This window comes from Poecilia formosa, unplaced genomic scaffold, assembly GCF_000485575.1.
Source record: "Poecilia formosa unplaced genomic scaffold, Poecilia_formosa-5.1.2 Scaffold334, whole genome shotgun sequence".
NCBI lineage: Eukaryota > Metazoa > Chordata > Actinopteri > Cyprinodontiformes > Poeciliidae > Poecilia > Poecilia formosa.
This window is the reverse complement of record NW_006800273.1, coordinates 598685-622747: the sequence shown is the minus strand read 5'-3', so window position 1 is coordinate 622747 and position 24063 is coordinate 598685. Positions and strand designations below refer to the sequence as shown.

Here is a 24063-nt window from a genome sequence, read left to right as displayed (position 1 = left end):
TATGCCAGGGTATTATGGGGCCCTTCTTAATCCGGTTTGTCACACTGCTCCCTCTGGAGTGGGGTAATTTCATGGTGCTGAACTGGTATTGATAGAGCCTCAGCAAATGAGGCACGCGGCAATCGTTAACTTTAATAACCATAAAGATGTGAGCATTGGAGTCGCGTAGAGCCGGGGAGAGGAAACCCACACAGGTGATTAAGAATCGACCAGGGCCTCGGCCAACATGCACCCGGCATCTCTTATTCACACTAATGGAATTACCTGTTAAAGATGTCAGAACTATTACCACCAACAGCGCAATTGCTGCTCTAGATCTTTAAATTGGAGCTTCTTTTCTACGGCTCCACACATAGAAAATGGCCATTAAAAAGATAAAGCATAAGAATTTTCCTTTTTTGTTGTTTTTGTTTTTAAATATCTCCTGAGTTTTTGATTTGCCGCCCATGCTGGGTTTCTCTAAATCCGTTATGGAGTATAGCGTTCAGCATTCTGCGAGAGTGCAGCCGGATTCTGAAGAACCAGAGGAGGGAAAAAAAAACAAACATTTATTTGCGTGACTCAAGTCTAGCTGGGTCAGTGGTTTCTGTCAATCAACTTGAGCTCTGGAGTGGCGTTTTTTTTTGTTTTTGTTGTTGTGTTTTTCTGCTTTTCCAGCTCGAACCCTCCCGTCCATGAGTTTGCGTTAGCTCCGGGCGCTACTGTAGCTGCTATGTCTACTTGTTTGTCTGCTCCCATTACTGCGGGTGATGTTGCCTCAGGAGGAAAAGTGAAATCCAGGCTGGAGACGCGTAAGTGAGAAACCAGCCTGAAGCCCACACTCTGGCTGAGGTCAGAAAACACACACACACACACACACACACACACACACGCACACACACACACTGCAGCAGTGTGCTGATGGGCACTTGGTAAATGGTGAATCCACTCGCGCTCAAAGTGCATCCGCGACGGGTCAAAGTGTTTCAGACTGGATAAAATGGTTAACAATGTCAGAGATCAATTTATGTGATATTTTTGACAGGTAAAATCCAGTTTTCTATCAAAAGGAAGAAAAAAAAACGGCATGATAAAAGTTCCAGATGCCAAAAATAACAATTTGTTCAATTTTATGACATAAACAAGGTGATAAATGTACTAAATGCAATACAGTGTTTATTTGATTAAACGTGTTTTGAGGTGAGATCTATTGGACTTCTTTCTTGAGGGCATGTTTCATTATTCATTGGCCAGAGTCTCACACTGCAGAAGGTCCTCTTATAAATCCACCTTAGAGCACTTTTTGTCAAATAGCACCCGCTTTTTATCACATCATCATATATTAAAGAGAACTAAAGTGTAAGACAAACATCGATCTGAGTTGCCTAAGAAGTCATCCACTTGCATCTCCGTTACAAATGTGTGCAAAACGTCAGTTTTTCATTAATGTCTAAAAGACACAATTGCAAAATTGAGCAGTTTCCGTTAAATAAGAATATAAATTAACGTGAATAAACTTGTTCACGCAATAAGTTATTAAAAACCATGTCGCGTCATCATCCTCCTACCACTTCCTGTTGTCTTCCTCGACGTTTTCGCCAGCAGTAACATCCGACAGTATCATAGATAGATAGACAGACAGATACCTGCTGCTCTCACTGGGCATCTTGTCATGATGTTGCTGCAAATGATCATCTTTTGTAAGTGCGTGTCATTTGCAGTGCTGCTCAGTCAGACTTGCTCCAACAAGCTTATGGTAGGTGACTAAGTTTTGTTCTGTTGCATTCAAATAAAATGTTGTTTTTTTTTTTCTCTCTCTCAAAAAAATTGTTTCAGAGTGAGATTTGACTGCTGCTGTAAAATGCTAAACGTAGAAATCACCGGCGTGAGCAAAATCTGGTTTTCCAGATTCTGACTGACGTGTTCAGACGACTGGAAGTTGGTCAGCGACTCGTAAAAAGAGAAAAGTTTTCCCAGCCTTGCATGGAGTTTTATGCAGTTTGACGGATCCTTTGGAGCCATCTTTAGGAGGGCATTTGAGAAGCAGCTCTTGAGAATTCCACTTCAACTTCATTTCTGAGTCCCAAGGCTGACTGCTTAATGTAGCATAGTAAAAATCTGGATCATGCACAAAAACAAAGTATGCAGACTATTATTTTGTTTTATTCTTTCTCATCTACATAAATGTCTTTTATGTTCTCTCTGGGTTGTAATTCAGACACTATTATCATCATGGAAGTGACATTTTATTATGAATACATTAAAAAAAAGCTGCAATTTTTATGCTTTTCTTTTTTTAATCTGGTACTGCCGGGAAGGAGGGGGAATTTGAGGTGTACAGTAAATGTGGGTTGTGTAGTTCCTGATGAAATATGTACACCTCATCTGCTGCCAAAAGACTTGAAAAGTTGTTCCCTGGCACAGGCGGCGAGGCTCTCGTTTGGAATCCACTTGACAGAGCTTTGAAGGCTGTTTAAACATTATCTTAAGTAATCGAGGGAGTGTTCGCGAAGTTCAGACTTGATGTTTAAATAATGAAAAGCTAAATCCCGATGAACGTCATTAAACTTATATGCATAGGGAAGGCTGGCTCGCAGCCACTTTGAAGCCTCTTGAAGCGGATCATTAATTTCCTCCCTTTTCTGTTTCTTTAAATGTTAAAAACGGGAAACTAATCAAGACAGACACGACTTTTTTTTTTCTTTCTTTAAATTTTCAACTATGGACTGAAGCTTTAGACGAAAAAAGGGTGATTTTTTATTTTTTATTTTTTTTTGTTCACTATGCATGATTTCACAGCAAGAAAAGTTGACCGAAAAAATGCAAAAGCTTTTCATAAAAATATTGTGCTGCTTCAAAGAGACTTTGATGCCTGTGAGAGTCTGTTTGTCTTCAAAATCGGTATAATTTCAGCATTAATTTCGAACTTCAGCCGTTGCTCCGCTTCGTGGGAAAGAAAGAACTCCGTGTCAAATTTTACGTTTCCGTAACTCTACATATGTCTGCGCTTATTTGCCTGACGACGGGAACCGCAGCTCCTGCTGCTGCCTGAGATGAACATCGGAAATGAGGCGTTCTGAGACGGTAGACAGCAGTCGGTCACGCAGAGGGACTGGGTAACGACAGCAAGCCCACGGACAGGGAGAAACTGTGAGCCAGGCTGGAGGAGATGGAGATGTGGTACCTGGCGGCTTGGTGAAGGAAAACAGGCACAGCAGCAGGCAGACGAGAACAGCGAGTGTTCGCTGATTAAGTTGTTGTGGTGAGTCCTTGAGCAGCTTTACATTCTCCTGACTGCTGCGTCCATTTCCTCACCAATGAGTCATTAGTTAACTGTTGCGGCGGAGAGATAAAGTGAGCGAGTGTTAGAGATTTGGGGTTGATTTCCAATAAACGATTTTAAAAAGGAATAGTTCTTTCTCGACTTCCTGTTGTCAGTGGTCATTTTTTTATCTTACAGAGAGAGGTGACGTTCCACTGTGTGCGAGAGCAGTTGCTATAAATAAGTTTGTTTGCAAAATTAACGTTTTAACCTTGTCCCTATCACCCTATTTTACTAATTTGCCTGATTGACAAGGTTATTATTATTATTATTATTATTATTATTATTATTACTATTAACTGTATCAGTCTTTGTCTGTCTTCCCTGGAAAATGCAGACCTTCACCACAACTCTAAGATTTCCTAAATGTTGCCGCCAAACACTTTTAAATATTATGTTGCATAATAAATATAGATTTAAACTAGAGATCAGTCAGCATGATATTAATATCTCTGTTTGTCCCGATATTGAAAGATAATCCTGGCTCAGATGCCCGGTCCATAAGGGCAAATATTTTCTAACTCTATGTTTTGTGTTATTCCTAATTGTAATTTCTGCAAGAGGTTTTGTTGCAGTTAATATTTTTACATGTTTGACCAAAGTAGTCAACATATTGTTTTCTGTGAATTTCCTTCTTTATTATTCATTTTACATCGGCTGTTACATTCCTAAGTGCACTGGAGTACGAACAGATTGAAGCTGCGTTGTTTTTACATGTTGGACCAAGTTTGTGAAGCTATCGGTGTATTTAATCGTGTCGTACTGATGCAGCATTATCAAATAAAACTGTAATTCGGTACATTTATGTCTGTGTTTTTAAAAAAAACATTTTAAGTCGACTCAGCTCCTTTTCTCTGTACCGGATCGATATCGACTCATGTCTCTATCGGAAGTGAAAAAAGTGGTTCATTCGTAGTTTAAATTTAAAGTAGAAGAAAAACAATTTCAGTGCAGTATGTTAAGCGCTGTTGGTACTTTTACACTCGACCAGAGGTGCCGTCTGATCACTGCAGCAGGAATCAAGTCTCACCTGCGTTTCTCCAATCTGCTGTTGACCAGTTTTGCTTATCCTGTGGAAGTTGCATCCTCTGTTTTCTGTTCTCAGCCAACAGGAAAACGGTCTTCTGCTGCTGTAGCCCAGCTGCATCAAGGTTTGACACGTTTTGCCTTTAGCAAAGGAAATTTACAAGCTCAGAGTGTCATCTTTGCCAAATCTAGACCCCCAAACGCATTGAGGTGCTGACAAGCAATTAAAACCGTGTCTCTTAAAAAATGGCCACTGAGTGAATATTGACCTTCGGTTCTTCCTCCGACTTCTTTTCTGCAAGAAAAACCGTCTTACTCTGCGTGCTGTTTCCTTAACAACAATATTCACACCAAACAGTGTTGCTGTCTGCAAAACCTTAAAGTGCTTGGATGAGGCGTGTCGGTGAACTTTCTGTATAAAACTCAGATTCATTTGACTCCAGTCACCAGCTGCTTTCTTCTTAGCCACTCTGGTAGAATTGATTGCAGATGGTGAGCCTGTGATTGCTGCTCTTTGCCACTCTGCACATGTTATGGTGCTTGTTTCTCAAGTTAAACCAAGATATAAAGTTTTTAAATTATTTGTGGGGATGTTGTTACCAGTATCCAGGCTTTTGTTTTAATTTTTTATTTTGTTTTGTCTAATATAAAATTGTCAGTTTCATTTCTGTGATGGTGAAGTCTTTAGCCACCACAGAGTAATTTGTTATGCTGCTGTGACCTTGAGAACAGGTGCAGAAATAGCACAGTCAGCAGCTGGGTGTTAGGCTTACATCATGTGTCAAACTCGAGGGCCGGGGGCCAAATCCGGCCCGCCACAGCTTTTTATGTGGCCCTCTGGACTCTAGAGGGACACAGAAATAGAACCATCACAATAACGGTGTGCTTAAATATTATTTTGTCAATCCATTTGAAGCAGTTTGTATCTGTTTACTACCAAATTGCACCAATTTGTCGCCCCAGTTTTATGTGAGTTATTGTGGAAATTCACACAAAATCAACAAATCCCAACATTTTTTCACGCTAAAGCATAATTGTGAGTTTATTGCAGATTTTTCGCAAAAATCTGCCAAACGTTGGGTCTAAGTGACGATTTGTTCCCACCTGCAGGTGGCAGCATTTCTTACTTCTACTAAACAGCTGCCTCAGCTTTATGTCGATGTGGCGAGTGATAAAAAGTTACATTTACCATCATACATAAGTGCAAATATTAATAAATTACTACCACAGACACTTGTTTACTGTGAAAAAAAATCAAATGTGAAATCTGGGAGTGACTCAAGTTATGTCCAGTGTGATTTAATTTTAAGAATTTATTTATATTTTAACAGTTTAACGTTTTTTTTATCAATGCATCGATAAATGTATTGACAACCGGCCCTTTGAGAACATTCATGATCTTGATTTGGCTCAAACGGAAAATGAGTTCGACATCCCTGACTTACATTATCTGCCGTTTTAAAACAAGCACACCGGCCTCCTCTGACTGATTATGACAGCGACGACGCTTCGCATCCCGCCCAGGCGTTTCAGATGTCGGGTTTTATGGTTTGTAGAAACACTTTTGGTGCATACAGCCTACTTCTCACTTTCCTAAAACCTCTCAGGTGTGTAATTTGTCCATCAGTCACAAAATCACCAGCACTCATGTCAAATTCTCAGAAGAAATAAAAAAAATAAATAAATAAAAAAACAAAAAAAAAAAGATGTTCTCCGGCAGTTAGCATTTCTCTATCACTTTGAGAGCCTCATCATCAAGGACAGCGGTAATTCCAGGCTGCGTGACAGATGTTGGAGCCTGGTTGTGCAGAAAGTGTGCTGGGAGACTGTTTACGCTTCGTTTTTTACTTCTTCTTCTGCGAAATGGATTTATTCTTCTCGGAAGTGGGGGGGAAAAAAACACGGTGCGTTTAACTTTTGAATCCCCTGCAGGTCAAAATGTGGTAATTGAAAACCAGCAGTAAAAAGCCCACAGAAAATGTTATTACTGACAGAATCCTCCTGCATAAACACCTCACATGACAATAGATATACATCATCGGTGGCTTCATCAGTCGTCCCACTAAACATTAATCACTGTGCCGCGTTCTGTCATTCAGAGATGGATCATTTTATACTATGTTAGATTTGAGGGATATAGTGACTATCAAAAGTGTTCATATTCCTTTAGTAGGAATTGGCCAGAATAGGATTTTTATGCAGTCCCCCTGTAAAAACAAATAACATGATTTTAACTTTAAATCTCTGATTTAAAACAAAAAGAGAATTTAAAAGAAACAATTATATTACTTTACTGCTGCTAAGACAGCGCAGCTCATTCCAGGTATATTACTGTATCTTGTGTCATGGATTTTGTTGTTGAGACTTGAGTGTTGACAGTCGGTCGTTCATATACTACTGAGAATTAATTTTAAAAAAGTGTTTGTCTTTCCAGGAAAATATTTTTGAGAATATCCACAATGTTATGCTTACTTCAGTCTCACAAATAATTTCAATTCATCAGTCTGCAAAAAAAAAAAAAAAAGTCATTTTAAAAGTTTCCCATCAAATGAACACAAAAATTAGTAGTAGTGTTTTTTGTCGTTCTGCTTGCTATGCAGTGACTCTGAAAGCTAATATTAGCTGGATTTCCCACCTCTATATTCCACCATCAGGATGGTGTGCTCATTGTAATATCTAACGCTAATTTTATCCTGCATGTGGCGTTTTGTATGGAGAAAAAGAAATGGAAATTAACCCTAGTGAGCTGCACAACTTAGATTTACATTTGTTTTAAAGAAAAGTGAAAACCAGAGAGACTCGTCCTTCTGTTTTCCTATCTATGTGCTAAAATCCTAATCAAACACATTCAACTCTGTGGTCATAATGTGGAAAAAGTTCAGGGAAAATGAATATATTGTATATGCAAATTGGGATTTTTAAAATGCCCCCAATTCCAAATCCTCACAGTCTCCAAATATCATCTAATGATGAAGCACAGCTTGTTTTTTTTTTTTTCTAACTCCCACTCCTACTTCCTATATTTATCTCCACATTTTACAACCTTCCTCATTACCGCCTCGTAATTGGCCATTGGGCTAAGCTGAAAACAATGAAGCATTGATTTCCTTAAACGTAATCACCGCATCCAGTCGTTTAATGACTGCTGTCACTGCAGGACGTGGGGAGAAAAATGACCAGCCGATGGTCCCATCGATGCCCTTCACCTTCCCTCACCAAAGGCTAGAGTGCACAGCCACCCACTCCATCTTAGCAAGTTAGTTTAACCCCCTTAGCCGCCTGACAAGTTCCAGGCACTACATCCATTAGGAATGCGGTCATATCTCCACTTGTTCTTGTACTGCACTGGAACGCACCACACGATTGCTAATGCATTTTTTGGGGGGAGGAGACCAAACACATCTGTATCGCGTGGCGTCGCACGCTTAAGTACACGTAACATACACATTGAGACGCACAAATCAGAAGGTAATTTACCTCACTCTGGGCTCCCAGGATCCTGAGTGGGATTAAGTGTAGTTCAAGTGGCCATTTGTTGTTTAAGTGCCTCTTGTGACAGACCCACTAAAGTAATCATGGAACAATTTACACTGCACTCTGCTTCACATACCAGATGGTTCACACCTAATGTCCACCTGGCTGGATCTTACACCGCTGATATATACACACACTGACATGTTGGCTTGTTGGCGTGAGTGTGCGTGCGCATGTGTGTGTTTCTGTGTGTTCGGACTATTCATTAAGTCTGTAATTTAGGTGGTTTGTTGCATCTACATTAATCACATTCTCAGGTCTTGAACACACCTAATCCGTGTTTATTTGGTTAACTACATCAAATCAGTTTGCTGTAAACCCACTCCCGTCACGTTAAGTTGTGTTTAGCAGTCGGCTGTTTTTACAGCGCAAAAGGAGCTGGCAGACAAAAGATGTTTATGACGTGGGTTATTAATATGGTTTGGTATTGATTCCCCCTCCCTCAATAAAACGTGGCAGAACATTACCCACAACGCGGGAGCTCAATATGCACGTCGCAATCTACAAACTGTGTTCATGCAATAGAGTCAATATATAAGAAGCGGAAATTGCTGCTGCCATCATAAGAGTTCACCTTCTGAATGGCCATTGTAATATTGAGCTGTCGGGTCTGAGTCACGCTGCAGCAGATGTCCACACCTGACGGGGTTTATAAATGCTAAAGGTTGCTAAGGGTGTTGGAAGCACAGCTGGGCCTGAGAGAAATTAGCACAATGTGGATTTACTGCAGCTGATTCTGGCAGGCAGGTATTTACCAATGACATTACAATTATACAATATTCTTAAACGATGCAAACCTGATTTAAAAAAGAAAAAGCCAACTTTACTCACAGGAATCATGTTCAACAAGTTACAGCAAATATTCTGATGATTCGTTTATCAGATTAGAAGATAACCTTCAAGATAGAAAACATACTTTTCATTAAGTCCTCATGTTTGACTTGTTCTATTTCAATATTATCTTAAATGTTGCTTTCATTTGCTTCAAGTGGAAAACCATCATAATTAAAAGGCTTTAAAGCATCTCTCCTTATCCATTCGGTTAATCATATAAATGAACTTTTTAGTAAGATAATTTATTAAACAAGTCTGTACATTGGAAGTTGTTAGACTGTATAGTTAAAAAAAAAGATTCTTAAAAACTTCCTTCAAGAAGTAGCAAAATACTATAAGTGCTGCCTTTGCTGACCCTTTCCATCGCTTTATAGCCACGGCATATCCATCTTCTTACAGCTACTTCCGAAAGGAAAAAATACAAAACTTCATAAAGCTCAGATCATCTCAAACTTGGTTTCTTCAGTGCGATGAAATGTTTGTGTGATAAAATGCCCCGTCACCAGATCTCCATCCGACAGAGCGGATGTATTCCTGTATTTTCAGATTTTCATTGAATCAAAATTAAAACCCGTGTTTTAGTTCAGAGGAGATCTGGAGGAGAACAAGAAGCGACGCTGGACACCATTTGGGTTTTGGGGTGGACCAAGAGATTGGCGTAATGGACGGTCCACTGAGAAATCTACGCCAGTTTTACCTGGCAACAACCAGTACTATATTGTCACCTTTGCTCATAGCTGCTTAAATATAGAAGATTAATGGCATGGAGTGAAAACTGTGGATAAACAGGAATGTTCATGTCAACAGTCACAAAAAACTAATCAGTAATAATCAATATCGACTGAAACGCTTATACTGAGATCATGTAATCAATCCCTATATTAGCGAAATCAGAGACCTATTTTTGGAAGCAAGTTGTGGTGTGATTAATACATAACATAGATACAACATACAATGTCCTGTTCAGTGGGAGATGTTCTCCCGGCACAAATTCTCCAGATTTCACACCAGAGCCACATCTCTCTCACCGTGTTTGATTATAGCAGTCGCTTGAGGTTTGCCGCAGAGCATCTGCTTCTAGTTTTAATTGAAAGTCTAAGAGAAATCTGTGGGTTCTGCAGGCCAGAAAGCACATTCCTGTGTGCGTTTCCCATGTTCTGCTTCTTCCTGCCCAGAAACATCTAACGAGAAGGCAGAGGGAGTGATCCTAATACGGAGCGGCAGCTGGGTCCGGCAGGACTGCAAATGTTTGTCTTGTAATCCGGAACTACTTGGACTTTGGTCTTGCCAAGACAGACATTGATGAAAATGGAAGAAGAAAACTGTTGCCAAACTCGTCCAGACTGCCTGGTGCTCAGTTCCGTAATTCATGACCCAAGTCATTTTAAATATTTGCTCAACTTGCCTGGGCAGAGAGAAACAAACTGTTTCTTTTTCTTTTTTATGCTAGTAGAAGTAAATGCCTCTTCCCTTTTTGCAGCAGAAAACCCTCTTTAAAATGCTACATTGCCAACTGATATATTGCACTACACAAATTATTTTCTCTCTGTTTTCTACTCTGTGTATTGAGTGGAATATATTAGACTCTCCTTTTCCTATCTGATGCCTCGTCCTGGGATGAGCTCCAGTTTTAATTGCTGGATGCTGCCGTCTGTTGCTGTGGCTGTCACGGGAAGATAAAGAGTTTTTCCTGCGGCCGGTAGGAGAGGGGAGAGCAGTGATGAAGGGCCTTTCTCCTGCAGCTCTGCTGGCTGCATTAGCCCCATGTGTTATAATTGTGTGAAGAGGGCACTTCCAGTGGCTACCTCATTACTCACCGGCATGGCCAGTCCCTGGCAGGAAGACACACCTTGTCCTTTAGCTCTTTCTCTCGGCCTGTCTCACTCATTTCAGGGTGTCCCTCAGCTCCATCACCCAGGCGCCCTCCCTGGGGTAATCCTCCCTATTGTTATTTTGACCCGCTAGTGCCGCTGGCGCATATCACCTTCTGCGTTGGCTGAATTTTTTTGACATCCTCCTTTGTCAAACTGGGGCAGATTGTGCAACATTTGCTCTCACCGTCAGCCGTGCTTCGGAGTTGATGCTTTAGTGCGGCGCAGCCATGAGGTTGCCTGGGCGCGGGTCGGCTTTCGAAGTTTTAATGACTAAGTGGTGCTCAATGCGGAGACAAATTGGTGGCTTGCGGTGTCCGGAGGTGGTAATCACAAATTTCAAAGAATTGTACGGCAACTTTATAATGCGGACCCGAACAAAGAAGCATGTAATTTAGTGCGGAAGAGGACTGGGGCCACTGAAGTAAAAAAAAAAAAAAAAGAAAGAAAGATAATTCTGACTTCTTTTCNTGCTGCTCTCACTGGGCATCTTGTCATGATGTTGCTGCAAATGATCATCTTTTGTAAGTGCGTGTCATTTGCAGTGCTGCTCAGTCAGACTTGCTCCAACAAGCTTATGGTAGGTGACTAAGTTTTGTTCTGTTGCATTCAAATAAAATGTTGTTTTTTTTTTTCTCTCTCTCAAAAAAATTGTTTCAGAGTGAGATTTGACTGCTGCTGTAAAATGCTAAACGTAGAAATCACCGGCGTGAGCAAAATCTGGTTTTCCAGATTCTGACTGACGTGTTCAGACGACTGGAAGTTGGTCAGCGACTCGTAAAAAGAGAAAAGTTTTCCCAGCCTTGCATGGAGTTTTATGCAGTTTGACGGATCCTTTGGAGCCATCTTTAGGAGGGCATTTGAGAAGCAGCTCTTGAGAATTCCACTTCAACTTCATTTCTGAGTCCCAAGGCTGACTGCTTAATGTAGCATAGTAAAAATCTGGATCATGCACAAAAACAAAGTATGCAGACTATTATTTTGTTTTATTCTTTCTCATCTACATAAATGTCTTTTATGTTCTCTCTGGGTTGTAATTCAGACACTATTATCATCATGGAAGTGACATTTTATTATGAATACATTAAAAAAAAGCTGCAATTTTTATGCTTTTCTTTTTTTAATCTGGTACTGCCGGGAAGGAGGGGGAATTTGAGGTGTACAGTAAATGTGGGTTGTGTAGTTCCTGATGAAATATGTACACCTCATCTGCTGCCAAAAGACTTGAAAAGTTGTTCCCTGGCACAGGCGGCGAGGCTCTCGTTTGGAATCCACTTGACAGAGCTTTGAAGGCTGTTTAAACATTATCTTAAGTAATCGAGGGAGTGTTCGCGAAGTTCAGACTTGATGTTTAAATAATGAAAAGCTAAATCCCGACGAACGTCATTAAACTTATATGCATAGGGAAGGCTGGCTCGCAGCCACTTTGAAGCCTCTTGAAGCGGATCATTAATTTCCTCCCTTTTCTGTTTCTTTAAATGTTAAAAACGGGAAACTAATCAAGACAGACACGACTTTTTTTTTTCTTTCTTTAAATTTTCAACTATGGACTGAAGCTTTAGACGAAAAAAGGGTGATTTTTTATTTTTTATTTTTTTTTGTTCACTATGCATGATTTCACAGCAAGAAAAGTTGACCGAAAAAATGCAAAAGCTTTTCATAAAAATATTGTGCTGCTTCAAAGAGACTTTGATGCCTGTGAGAGTCTGTTTGTCTTCAAAATCGGTATAATTTCAGCATTAATTTCGAACTTCAGCCGTTGCTCCGCTTCGTGGGAAAGAAAGAACTCCGTGTCAAATTTTACGTTTCCGTAACTCTACATATGTCTGCGCTTATTTGCCTGACGACGGGAACCGCAGCTCCTGCTGCTGCCTGAGATGAACATCGGAAATGAGGCGTTCTGAGACGGTAGACAGCAGTCGGTCACGCAGAGGGACTGGGTAACGACAGCAAGCCCACGGACAGGGAGAAACTGTGAGCCAGGCTGGAGGAGATGGAGATGTGGTACCTGGCGGCTTGGTGAAGGAAAACAGGCACAGCAGCAGGCAGACGAGAACAGCGAGTGTTCGCTGATTAAGTTGTTGTGGTGAGTCCTTGAGCAGCTTTACATTCTCCTGACTGCTGCGTCCATTTCCTCACCAATGAGTCATTAGTTAACTGTTGCGGCGGAGAGATAAAGTGAGCGAGTGTTAGAGATTTGGGGTTGATTTCCAATAAACGATTTTAAAAAGGAATAGTTCTTTCTCGACTTCCTGTTGTCAGTGGTCATTTTTTTATCTTACAGAGAGAGGTGACGTTCCACTGTGTGCGAGAGCAGTTGCTATAAATAAGTTTGTTTGCAAAATTAACGTTTTAACCTTGTCCCTATCACCCTATTTTACTAATTTGCCTGATTGACAAGGTTATTATTATTATTATTATTATTATTATTATTATTACTATTAACTGTATCAGTCTTTGTCTGTCTTCCCTGGAAAATGCAGACCTTCACCACAACTCTAAGATTTCCTAAATGTTGCCGCCAAACACTTTTAAATATTATGTTGCATAATAAATATAGATTTAAACTAGAGATCAGTCAGCATGATATTAATATCTCTGTTTGTCCCGATATTGAAAGATAATCCTGGCTCAGATGCCCGGTCCATAAGGGCAAATATTTTCTAACTCTATGTTTTGTGTTATTCCTAATTGTAATTTCTGCAAGAGGTTTTGTTGCAGTTAATATTTTTACATGTTTGACCAAAGTAGTCAACATATTGTTTTCTGTGAATTTCCTTCTTTATTATTCATTTTACATCGGCTGTTACATTCCTAAGTGCACTGGAGTACGAACAGATTGAAGCTGCGTTGTTTTTACATGTTGGACCAAGTTTGTGAAGCTATCGGTGTATTTAATCGTGTCGTACTGATGCAGCATTATCAAATAAAACTGTAATTCGGTACATTTATGTCTGTGTTTTTAAAAAAAACATTTTAAGTCGACTCAGCTCCTTTTCTCTGTACCGGATCGATATCGACTCATGTCTCTATCGGAAGTGAAAAAAGTGGTTCATTCGTAGTTTAAATTTAAAGTAGAAGAAAAACAATTTCAGTGCAGTATGTTAAGCGCTGTTGGTACTTTTACACTCGACCAGAGGTGCCGTCTGATCACTGCAGCAGGAATCAAGTCTCACCTGCGTTTCTCCAATCTGCTGTTGACCAGTTTTGCTTATCCTGTGGAAGTTGCATCCTCTGTTTTCTGTTCTCAGCCAACAGGAAAACGGTCTTCTGCTGCTGTAGCCCAGCTGCATCAAGGTTTGACACGTTTTGCCTTTAGCAAAGGAAATTTACAAGCTCAGAGTGTCATCTTTGCCAAATCTAGACCCCCAAACGCATTGAGGTGCTGACAAGCAATTAAAACCGTGTCTCTTAAAAAATGGCCACTGAGTGAATATTGACCTTCGGTTCTTCCTCCGACTTCTTTTCTGCAAGAAAAACCGTCTTACTCTGCGTGCTGTTTCCTTAACAACAATATTCACACCAAACAGTGTTGCTGTCTGCAAAACCTTAAAGTGCTTGGATGAGGCGTGTCGGTGAACTTTCTGTATAAAACTCAGATTCATTTGACTCCAGTCACCAGCTGCTTTCTTCTTAGCCACTCTGGTAGAATTGATTGCAGATGGTGAGCCTGTGATTGCTGCTCTTTGCCACTCTGCACATGTTATGGTGCTTGTTTCTCAAGTTAAACCAAGATATAAAGTTTTTAAATTATTTGTGGGGATGTTGTTACCAGTATCCAGGCTTTTGTTTTAATTTTTTATTTTGTTTTGTCTAATATAAAATTGTCAGTTTCATTTCTGTGATGGTGAAGTCTTTAGCCACCACAGAGTAATTTGTTATGCTGCTGTGACCTTGAGAACAGGTGCAGAAATAGCACAGTCAGCAGCTGGGTGTTAGGCTTACATCATGTGTCAAACTCGAGGGCCGGGGGCCAAATCCGGCCCGCCACAGCTTTTTATGTGGCCCTCTGGACTCTAGAGGGACACAGAAATAGAACCATCACAATAACGGTGTGCTTAAATATTATTTTGTCAATCCATTTGAAGCAGTTTGTATCTGTTTACTACCAAATTGCACCAATTTGTCGCCCCAGTTTTATGTGAGTTATTGTGGAAATTCACACAAAATCAACAAATCCCAACATTTTTTCACGCTAAAGCATAATTGTGAGTTTATTGCAGATTTTTCGCAAAAATCTGCCAAACGTTGGGTCTAAGTGACGATTTGTTCCCACCTGCAGGTGGCAGCATTTCTTACTTCTACTAAACAGCTGCCTCAGCTTTATGTCGATGTGGCGAGTGATAAAAAGTTACATTTACCATCATACATAAGTGCAAATATTAATAAATTACTACCACAGACACTTGTTTACTGTGAAAAAAAATCAAATGTGAAATCTGGGAGTGACTCAAGTTATGTCCAGTGTGATTTAATTTTAAGAATTTATTTATATTTTAACAGTTTAACGTTTTTTTTATCAATGCATCGATAAATGTATTGACAACCGGCCCTTTGAGAACATTCATGATCTTGATTTGGCTCAAACGGAAAATGAGTTCGACATCCCTGACTTACATTATCTGCCGTTTTAAAACAAGCACACCGGCCTCCTCTGACTGATTATGACAGCGACGACGCTTCGCATCCCGCCCAGGCGTTTCAGATGTCGGGTTTTATGGTTTGTAGAAACACTTTTGGTGCATACAGCCTACTTCTCACTTTCCTAAAACCTCTCAGGTGTGTAATTTGTCCATCAGTCACAAAATCACCAGCACTCATGTCAAATTCTCAGAAGAAATAAAAAAAATAAATAAATAAAAAAACAAAAAAAAAAAGATGTTCTCCGGCAGTTAGCATTTCTCTATCACTTTGAGAGCCTCATCATCAAGGACAGCGGTAATTCCAGGCTGCGTGACAGATGTTGGAGCCTGGTTGTGCAGAAAGTGTGCTGGGAGACTGTTTACGCTTCGTTTTTTACTTCTTCTTCTGCGAAATGGATTTATTCTTCTCGGAAGTGGGGGGGAAAAAAACACGGTGCGTTTAACTTTTGAATCCCCTGCAGGTCAAAATGTGGTAATTGAAAACCAGCAGTAAAAAGCCCACAGAAAATGTTATTACTGACAGAATCCTCCTGCATAAACACCTCACATGACAATAGATATACATCATCGGTGGCTTCATCAGTCGTCCCACTAAACATTAATCACTGTGCCGCGTTCTGTCATTCAGAGATGGATCATTTTATACTATGTTAGATTTGAGGGATATAGTGACTATCAAAAGTGTTCATATTCCTTTAGTAGGAATTGGCCAGAATAGGATTTTTATGCAGTCCCCCTGTAAAAACAAATAACATGATTTTAACTTTAAATCTCTGATTTAAAACAAAAAGAGAATTTAAAAGAAACAATTATATTACTTTACTGCTGCTAAGACAGCGCAGCTCATTCCAGGTATATTACTGTATCTTGTGTCATGGATTTTGTTGTTGAGACTTGAGTGTTGACAGTCGGTCGTTCATATACTACTGAGAATTAATTTTAAAAAAGTGTTTGTCTTTCCAGGAAAATATTTTTGAGAATATCCACAATGTTATGCTTACTTCAGTCTCACAAATAATTTCAATTCATCAGTCTGCAAAAAAAAAAAAAAAAGTCATTTTAAAAGTTTCCCATCAAATGAACACAAAAATTAGTAGTAGTGTTTTTTGTCGTTCTGCTTGCTATGCAGTGACTCTGAAAGCTAATATTAGCTGGATTTCCCACCTCTATATTCCACCATCAGGATGGTGTGCTCATTGTAATATCTAACGCTAATTTTATCCTGCATGTGGCGTTTTGTATGGAGAAAAAGAAATGGAAATTAACCCTAGTGAGCTGCACAACTTAGATTTACATTTGTTTTAAAGAAAAGTGAAAACCAGAGAGACTCGTCCTTTTGTTTTCCTATCTATGTGCTAAAATCCTAATCCTAACACATTCAACTCTGTGGTCATAATGTGGAAAAAGTTCAGGGAAAATGAATATATTGTATATGCAAATTTGGATTTTTAAAATGCCCCCAATTCCAAATCCTCACAGTCTCCAAATATCATCTGATGATGAAGCGCAGCTTGTTTTTTTTTTTTTCTAACTCCCACTCCTACTTCCTATATTTATCTCCACATTTTACAACCTTCCTCATTACCGCCTCGTAATTGGCCATTGGGCTAAGCTGAAAACAATGAAGCATTGATTTCCTTAAACGTAATCACCGCATCCAGTCGTTTAATGACTGCTGTCACTGCAGGACGTGGGGAGAAAAATGACCAGCCGATGGTCCCATCGATGCCCTTCACCTTCCCTCACCAAAGGCTAGAGTGCACAGCCACCCACTCCATCTTAGCAAGTTAGTTTAACCCCCTTAGCCGCCTGACAAGTTCCAGGCACTACATCCATTAGGAATGCGGTCATATCTCCACTTGTTCTTGTACTGCACTGGAACGCACCACACGATTGCTAATGCATTTTTTGGGGGGAGGAGACCAAACACATCTGTATCGCGTGGCGTCGCACGCTTAAGTACACGTAACATACACATTGAGACGCACAAATCAGAAGGTAATTTACCTCACTCTGGGCTCCCAGGATCCTGAGTGGGATTAAGTGTAGTTCAAGTGGCCATTTGTTGTTTAAGTGCCTCTTGTGACAGACCCACTAAAGTAATCATGGAACAATTTACACTGCACTCTGCTTCACATACCAGATGGTTCACACCTAATGTCCACCTGGCTGGATCTTACACCGCTGATATATACACACACTGACATGTTGGCTTGTTGGCGTGAGTGTGCGTGCGCATGTGTGTGTTTCTGTGTGTTCGGACTATTCATTAAGTCTGTAATTTAGGTGGTTTGTTGCATCTACATTAATCACATTCTCAGGTCTTGAACACACCTAATCCGTGTTTATTTGGTTAACTACATCAAATCAGTTTGCTGTAAACCCACTCCCGTCACGTTAAGTTGTGTTTAGCAGTCGGCTGTTTTTACAGCGCAAAAGGAGCTGGCAGACAAAAGATGTTTATGACGTGGGTTATTAATATGGTTTGGTATTGATTCCCCCTCCCTCAATAAAACGTGGCAGAACATTACCCACAACGCGGGAGCTCAATATGCACGTCGCAATCTACAAACTGTGTTCATGCAATAGAGTCAATATATAAGAAGCGGAAATTGCTGCTGCCATCATAAGAGTTCACCTTCTGAATGGCCATTGTAATATTGAGCTGTCGGGTCTGAGTCACGCTGCAGCAGATGTCCACACCTGACGGGGTTTATAAATGCTAAAGGTTGCTAAGGGTGTTGGAAGCACAGCTGGGCCTGAGAGAAATTAGCACAATGTGGATTTACTGCAGCTGATTCTGGCAGGCAGGTATTTACCAATGACATTACAATTATACAATATTCTTAAACGATGCAAACCTGATTTAAAAAAGAAAAAGCCAACTTTACTCACAGGAATCATGTTCAACAAGTTACAGCAAATATTCTGATGATTCGTTTATCAGATTAGAAGATAACCTTCAAGATAGAAAACATACTTTTCATTAAGTCCTCATGTTTGACTTGTTCTATTTCAATATTATCTTAAATGTTGCTTTCATTTGCTTCAAGTGGAAGACCATCATAATTAAAAGGCTTTAAAGCATCTCTCCTTATCCATTCGGTTAATCATATAAATGAACTTTTTAGTAAGATAATTTATTAAACAAGTCTGTACATTGGAAGTTGTTAGACTGTATAGTTAAAAAAAAGATTCTTAAAAACTTCCTTCAAGAAGTAGCAAAATACTATAAGTGCTGCCTTTGCTGACCATTTCCATCGCTTTATAGCCACGGCATATCCATCTTCTTACAGCTACTTCCGAAAGGAAAAAATACAAAACTTCATAAAGCTCAGATCATCTCAAACTTGGTTTGTTCAGTGCGATGAAATGTTTGTGTGATAAAACGCCCCGTCACCAGATCTCCATCCGACAGAGCGGATGTATTCCTGTATTTTCAGATTTTCATTGAATCAAAATTAAAACCCGTGTTTTAGTTCAGAGGAGATCTGGAGGAGAAGAAGAAGCGACGCTGGACACCATTTGGGTTTTGGGGTGGACCAAGAGATTGGCGTAATGGACGGTCCACTGAGAAATCTACGCCAGTTTTACCTGGCAACAACCAGTACTATATTGTCACCTTTGCTCATAGCTGCTTAAATATAGAAGATTAATGGCATGGAGTGAAAACTGTGGATAAACAGGAATGTTCATGTCAACAGTCACAAAAAACTAATCAGTAATAATCAATATCGACTGAAACGCTTATACTGAGATCATGTAATCAATCCCTATATTAGCGAAATCAGAGACCTATTTTTGGAAGCAAGTTGTGGTGTGATTAATACATAACATAGATACAACATACAATGTCCTGTTCAGTGGGAGATGTTCTCCCGGCACAAATTCTCCAGATTTCACACCAGAGCCACATCTCTCTCACCGTGTTTGATTATAGCAGTCGCTTGAGGTTTGCCGCAGAGCATCTGCTTCTAGTTTTAATTGAAAGTCTAAGAGAAATCTGTGGGTTCTGCAGGCCAGAAAGCACATTCCTGTGTGCGTTTCCCATGTTCTGCTTCTTCCTGCCCAGAAACATCTAACGAGAAGGCAGAGGGAGTGATCCTAATACGGAGCGGCAGCTGGGTCCGGCAGGACTGCAAATGTTTGTCTTGTAATCCGGAACTACTTGGACTTTGGTCTTGCCAAGACAGACATTGATGAAAATGGAAGAAGAAAACTGTTGCCAAACTCGTCCAGACTGCCTGGTGCTCAGTTCCGTAATTCATGACCCAAGTCATTTTAAATATTTGCTCAACTTGCCTGGGCAGAGAGAAACAAACTGTTTCTTTTTCTTTTTTATGCTAGCAGAAGTAAATGCCTCTTCCCTTTTTGCAGCAGAAAACCCTCTTTAAAATGCTACATTGCCAACTGATATATTGCACTACACAAATTATTTTCTCTCTGTTTTCTACTCTGTGTATTGAGTGGAATATATTAGACTCTCCTTTTCCTATCTGATGCCTCGTCCTGGGATGAGCTCCAGTTTTAATTGCTGGATGCTGCCGTCTGTTGCTGTGGCTGTCACGGGAAGATAAAGAGTTTTTCCTGCGGCCGGTAGGAGAGGGGAGAGCAGTGATGAAGGGCCTTTCTCCTGCAGCTCTGCTGGCTGCATTAGCCCCATGTGTTATAATTGTGTGAAGAGGGCACTTCCAGTGGCTACCTCATTACTCACCGGCATGGCCAGTCCCTGGCAGGAAGACACACCTTGTCCTTTAGCTCTTTCTCTCGGCCTGTCTCACTCATTTCAGGGTGTCCCTCAGCTCCATCACCCAGGCGCCCTCCCTGGGGTAATCTTCCCTATTGTTATTTTGACCCGCTAGTGCCGCTGGCGCATATCACCTTCTGCGTTGGCTGAATTTTTTTGACATCCTCCTTTGTCAAACTGGGGCAGATTGTGCAACATTTGCTCTCACCGTCAGCCGTGCTTCGGAGTTGATGCTTTAGTGCGGCGCAGCCATGAGGTTGCCTGGGCGCGGGTCGGCTTTCGAAGTTTTAATGACTAAGTGGTGCTCAATGCGGAGACAAATTGGTGGCTTGCGGTGTCCGGAGGTGGTAATCACAAATTTCAAAGAATTGTACGGCAACTTTATAATGCGGACCCGAACAAAGAAGCATGTAATTTAGTGCGGAAGAGGACTGGGGCCACTGAAGTAAAAAAAAAAAAAAAAGAAAGAAAGATAATTCTGACTTCTTTTCATAATTCTGAATTTAAAGTCTGAATGGTAATTCTGTGCCAATCTCTGTCAAAATCTAAGTAAATGATCAAACATTCTCAGGTGTTTATGTCAGCCATCTTGTTAGGTAAGGTCATTTTATTTATATAGCGCATTTTCAGCAACAAGGCAATTCAAAGCATTCATGAGTTAGAGAAAATACAAACAAAGTAACTGAAGAAAAGCAAGAGAAAAAATACATAGAACTACATATTAGTTCCACATGTTTAGTAAGAATAAGTGTTTATAAACTGGTATGGGTTTCTCTGGATTCATGATCTGATAAAACTAGATGTTGGTTCTCCATGTTTGATTCTATAAAGTAGATGGTCCTAAATGTTGATCTAAGGTAATATAATAGTTTCTCTGGATAAACTAATATGAGTTTCTCTGGATTCTAAGTTTGTTAGCATATAAAAATAAATCACATGTATTGTATTTAGTGTTTATTGGATTTGTAAACCTGCACGTTGTCCACACTGAAAACCGGTCCCAAATGTATTTGGTAGAGTTGAGTTTTAAAGCCAGATATTCCTGATGGTGCATAAACAACGCAAACAACTCTGACACTTAAAGAAAAAAAAAAAAAAGTCGAAATCCTGAGGAAAAAAGTCCAAATTGCGAAGCTGCCGAGGTTTCACCGAAGCAACACGTCAGAGTTGTTGGGGTGCGAATACTTTGTGTTAGACTCCAAATGTTTGATCGTATCGATGACAGATTAAAAATAGAGAAATGGACACGTTAGTAAATGTGCAATGTTCTTCACGAAGAGTCATCATGAGCTGATTGGTATGAAGTGAGGACAGCCAGCCCTGAATGAGAGGCAATTTGATGACATAATTGAGATTCCTTGAGGGCCAATTTGTTACACATGCTTACAGTGTAAGTGCCTGATGATTGTACTGCTGTTAAGCTGACATAATATAATGAGTAGTAGCTGAGTTTTACGAAGCTCCTCTCTCGTCCCTGTTATGGCTGCTGTCTAGGGGAGCTGCTTTTGAAATGCGTTGGTAAATTGTAAATAAGAATCGCTCTCTTTTTTTCCTCTCACATTTACTTGCTTATCTCTGCAGAGGGAGGAACTTGCGAAGTGATCGCCGCTCACAGGTGCTGCAACAAGAACCGCATCGAGGAGCGTTCGCAGACGGTCAAATGCTCCTGTTTGCCCGGGAAAGTGGCCGGGACGACACGCAACAAACCCTCCTGCGTGGATGGTGAGAACATCTGATGTCTTCTAGTGTGACGTTGCTACTGACAATTTATGCCTGAAGTCCTGTGTTGTACGCTTGATAGCTGTCTATAGTATCTGTCCTAATACATGTAAAAGACGGGTTAATATGCGTAAAAGGATAAAAGTATCCTCTATACGGAACAGAAGTTGTGGCTGGTAGAAACCAGCCCATTGTTCTACGTTTTGCTCCATTCAGAAGATCTGGGCTTTGGCTAGCTGGAGGTGAGGACTGTGTTGAAGCCGAACAACTTAACTCTGTTAATGTCAATTAAATATTTGGAAGTGTGGGCGTCAAGGACTGACCGGCATTGTTCACTTCCTCCGCTGCCATTGCTGAAACTACAGGCAGATTACACATCTAAAACATCGCAGAGAGTCGCAACTTTCGTTCACAACTTCTCCTTCTGTTCGCTGATTTCTCCATTTGATTCGCTCTAAGGAAACTTTGAATTTCTGTGTTTCTTACGCGCAAACAGAAAAGGGAAAGGAAGCTTTCTAAGCTTGCTCAGAACGCCTTGCAAGCTTAACTAAAACTGAACTTGTTTCGCTGAACGCTTTCCGTTAAATTTAAAAAAGGTGACGTGCATCCTGTCAACTGTGCCCGTGTTTCAAATCTTAAATTTCCACTGTTAAGTTATTATCACAGCTATTAAACTTTATTGTGTCCATTTAATATAGTTTCAATATCTACTTGTCTTGTCTATTATGATGCATACTGCTGCCTTTCTTATCCAGGTCACCTTTTTGAAAGGGGTCATGATCTCAATGGGATTTTATCTGGTTAAATAACAGTTGAATAAATAAACGAAATCAATGTCAATGTGAGAAATCCCTGTCAGAGGACTGAAGGGAGATGAAAATTGAGCAGAATTGCTTAGGAGAGTTAAAACCTGCCAGGTGGATGAATACTGTTGTGTTTCGCCATTAAATTAGACCTTTATGTTTTACTCCGTGCGTCAACAAAACAAAATTGCCTGGCCTCTAAAAGTGGTGCAAGTGTAGACATTTCTGTAGGATATTTACATAAACCACTAAAAATTATAAGGTCCGCAAAAATCCTTATATGCCGACTGAAACTCAAAGATTTTGTTCATTATGTCAAAATAATGACTAATTTCATCCTTTTTACATAACAGAGAGTTGATGTTTAGTTTGTCTGAGAGCTGAACATTGAAAACATTTAGACAACAATGGTAAATGTGATGAGTTATTTAAATATTTTTACACTACACTGGTGGGTGAAAACAACTGATAACTTTTCCTGGAGTGTCATTAAGCACTTGGGGAGAAACGGAGGAAAAGTTGAATTTGTTTAAACCAAAGACAAATGTTAGCTCTTTAGCCTGTCATCGTTTCCATCCGGCACTTTTCCATCTTCTACAGCAGCAGCATCTCTGTGACCGAGTTGCCGAGTCTTGACAAAACATCTCTAAGGCAGGTTGTGCAGCGGACTGAATTATTTTATTTCATTCTTTCTCCAGTGAGTTTTTTAGAAATAGTAATAAAACCCTGACTGTTGCCCTAACAAATCCGGATTTATATATAATCAGCTGACAATACGGTAAGCTGCTGTGCAGCTCATCTACTAAAAACATCCTTGTAATTCAAAAGTCCCAACTTTCTTCCACATTTTGTTAGGTTCGTCACTTAACTTCACTGTGCCTGTTAATGCACTTTAATGTTTATGTGATGTTTGAACTATTATGCAGATATAAGCGTTTTAGCTTATTCAAAGGCGGCTGCGGATCCCAAACCGCTGTCCACTGTTTCAGCCCGTAAAACAGATTTAAAATAAAAGATACATCTGGAGTAACAGTATCAAGCTCAGACTCTAATTTTGGTCTATTCCGGCCTTTTCCTGTAACGGTGAACGCCCAACAAAACCTGTTTAGCTTCTTCACAAAAGACACAAGCTTTCTTTGTTTTCTCCCATTTTTAGTCAGACTTTTGTTGGCAGCCGCCTACCTTTTCTCTGTTTGCATTGCAGTGTGGGCAGCTGTTGTCAGAGCTGGAATAGCTTCTTTTTCTTCATGATCTTCTGCCACAGCCTCCACAACCTGTTGTGGATGTGCACACACATCAATATTTATAGAAAAACCAACTTTCTCTCCCCAAAAAAAACACAAAGAAAGATTTATATACAGTTTGTTTGGTAAAGAGCCGAAGGAGTTTGGAGAAGACAGCTTTAATTTTAAGTTGTTAAAGAAAATCTTTCCAAAATCACGTCAAAAGTGCAATCACACAAGAGTAAAAGTTGGAATTAGCCTTTTTTGGCTTTAAGCTCGTTTTTTTTTTTTTTTTCAATGATCCTTTATTAAACCACAAATTATTCAAACGTGATTTTATTTCATTCTTTTTTCTCCTGTCT

At 40.1% G+C, this 24063-nt stretch overlaps 1 protein-coding gene across 4 annotated transcripts in view; it reads left to right on the top strand.

Moving 5' to 3' along the window:
* Window positions 1-658: 658 nt before the first annotated feature.
* Window positions 659-24063, top strand: part of tafa1b (TAFA chemokine like family member 1b) — a 49862-nt gene continuing 26457 nt past the window's right edge. Inside the window, exons 1-2 of one of the 4 annotated variants that reach the window (XM_016661523.1) lie at window positions 659-791; window positions 21538-21678. In XM_016661523.1, the coding sequence (XP_016517009.1) occupies window positions 713-791; window positions 21538-21678 (220 nt within the window). In that variant the 5' untranslated portion in view covers window positions 659-712. The remainder of the gene's footprint in view (window positions 792-21537; window positions 21679-24063) is intronic. The other 3 variants (XM_016661526.1, XM_016661525.1, XM_016661524.1) reach the window with 3 other exon arrangements.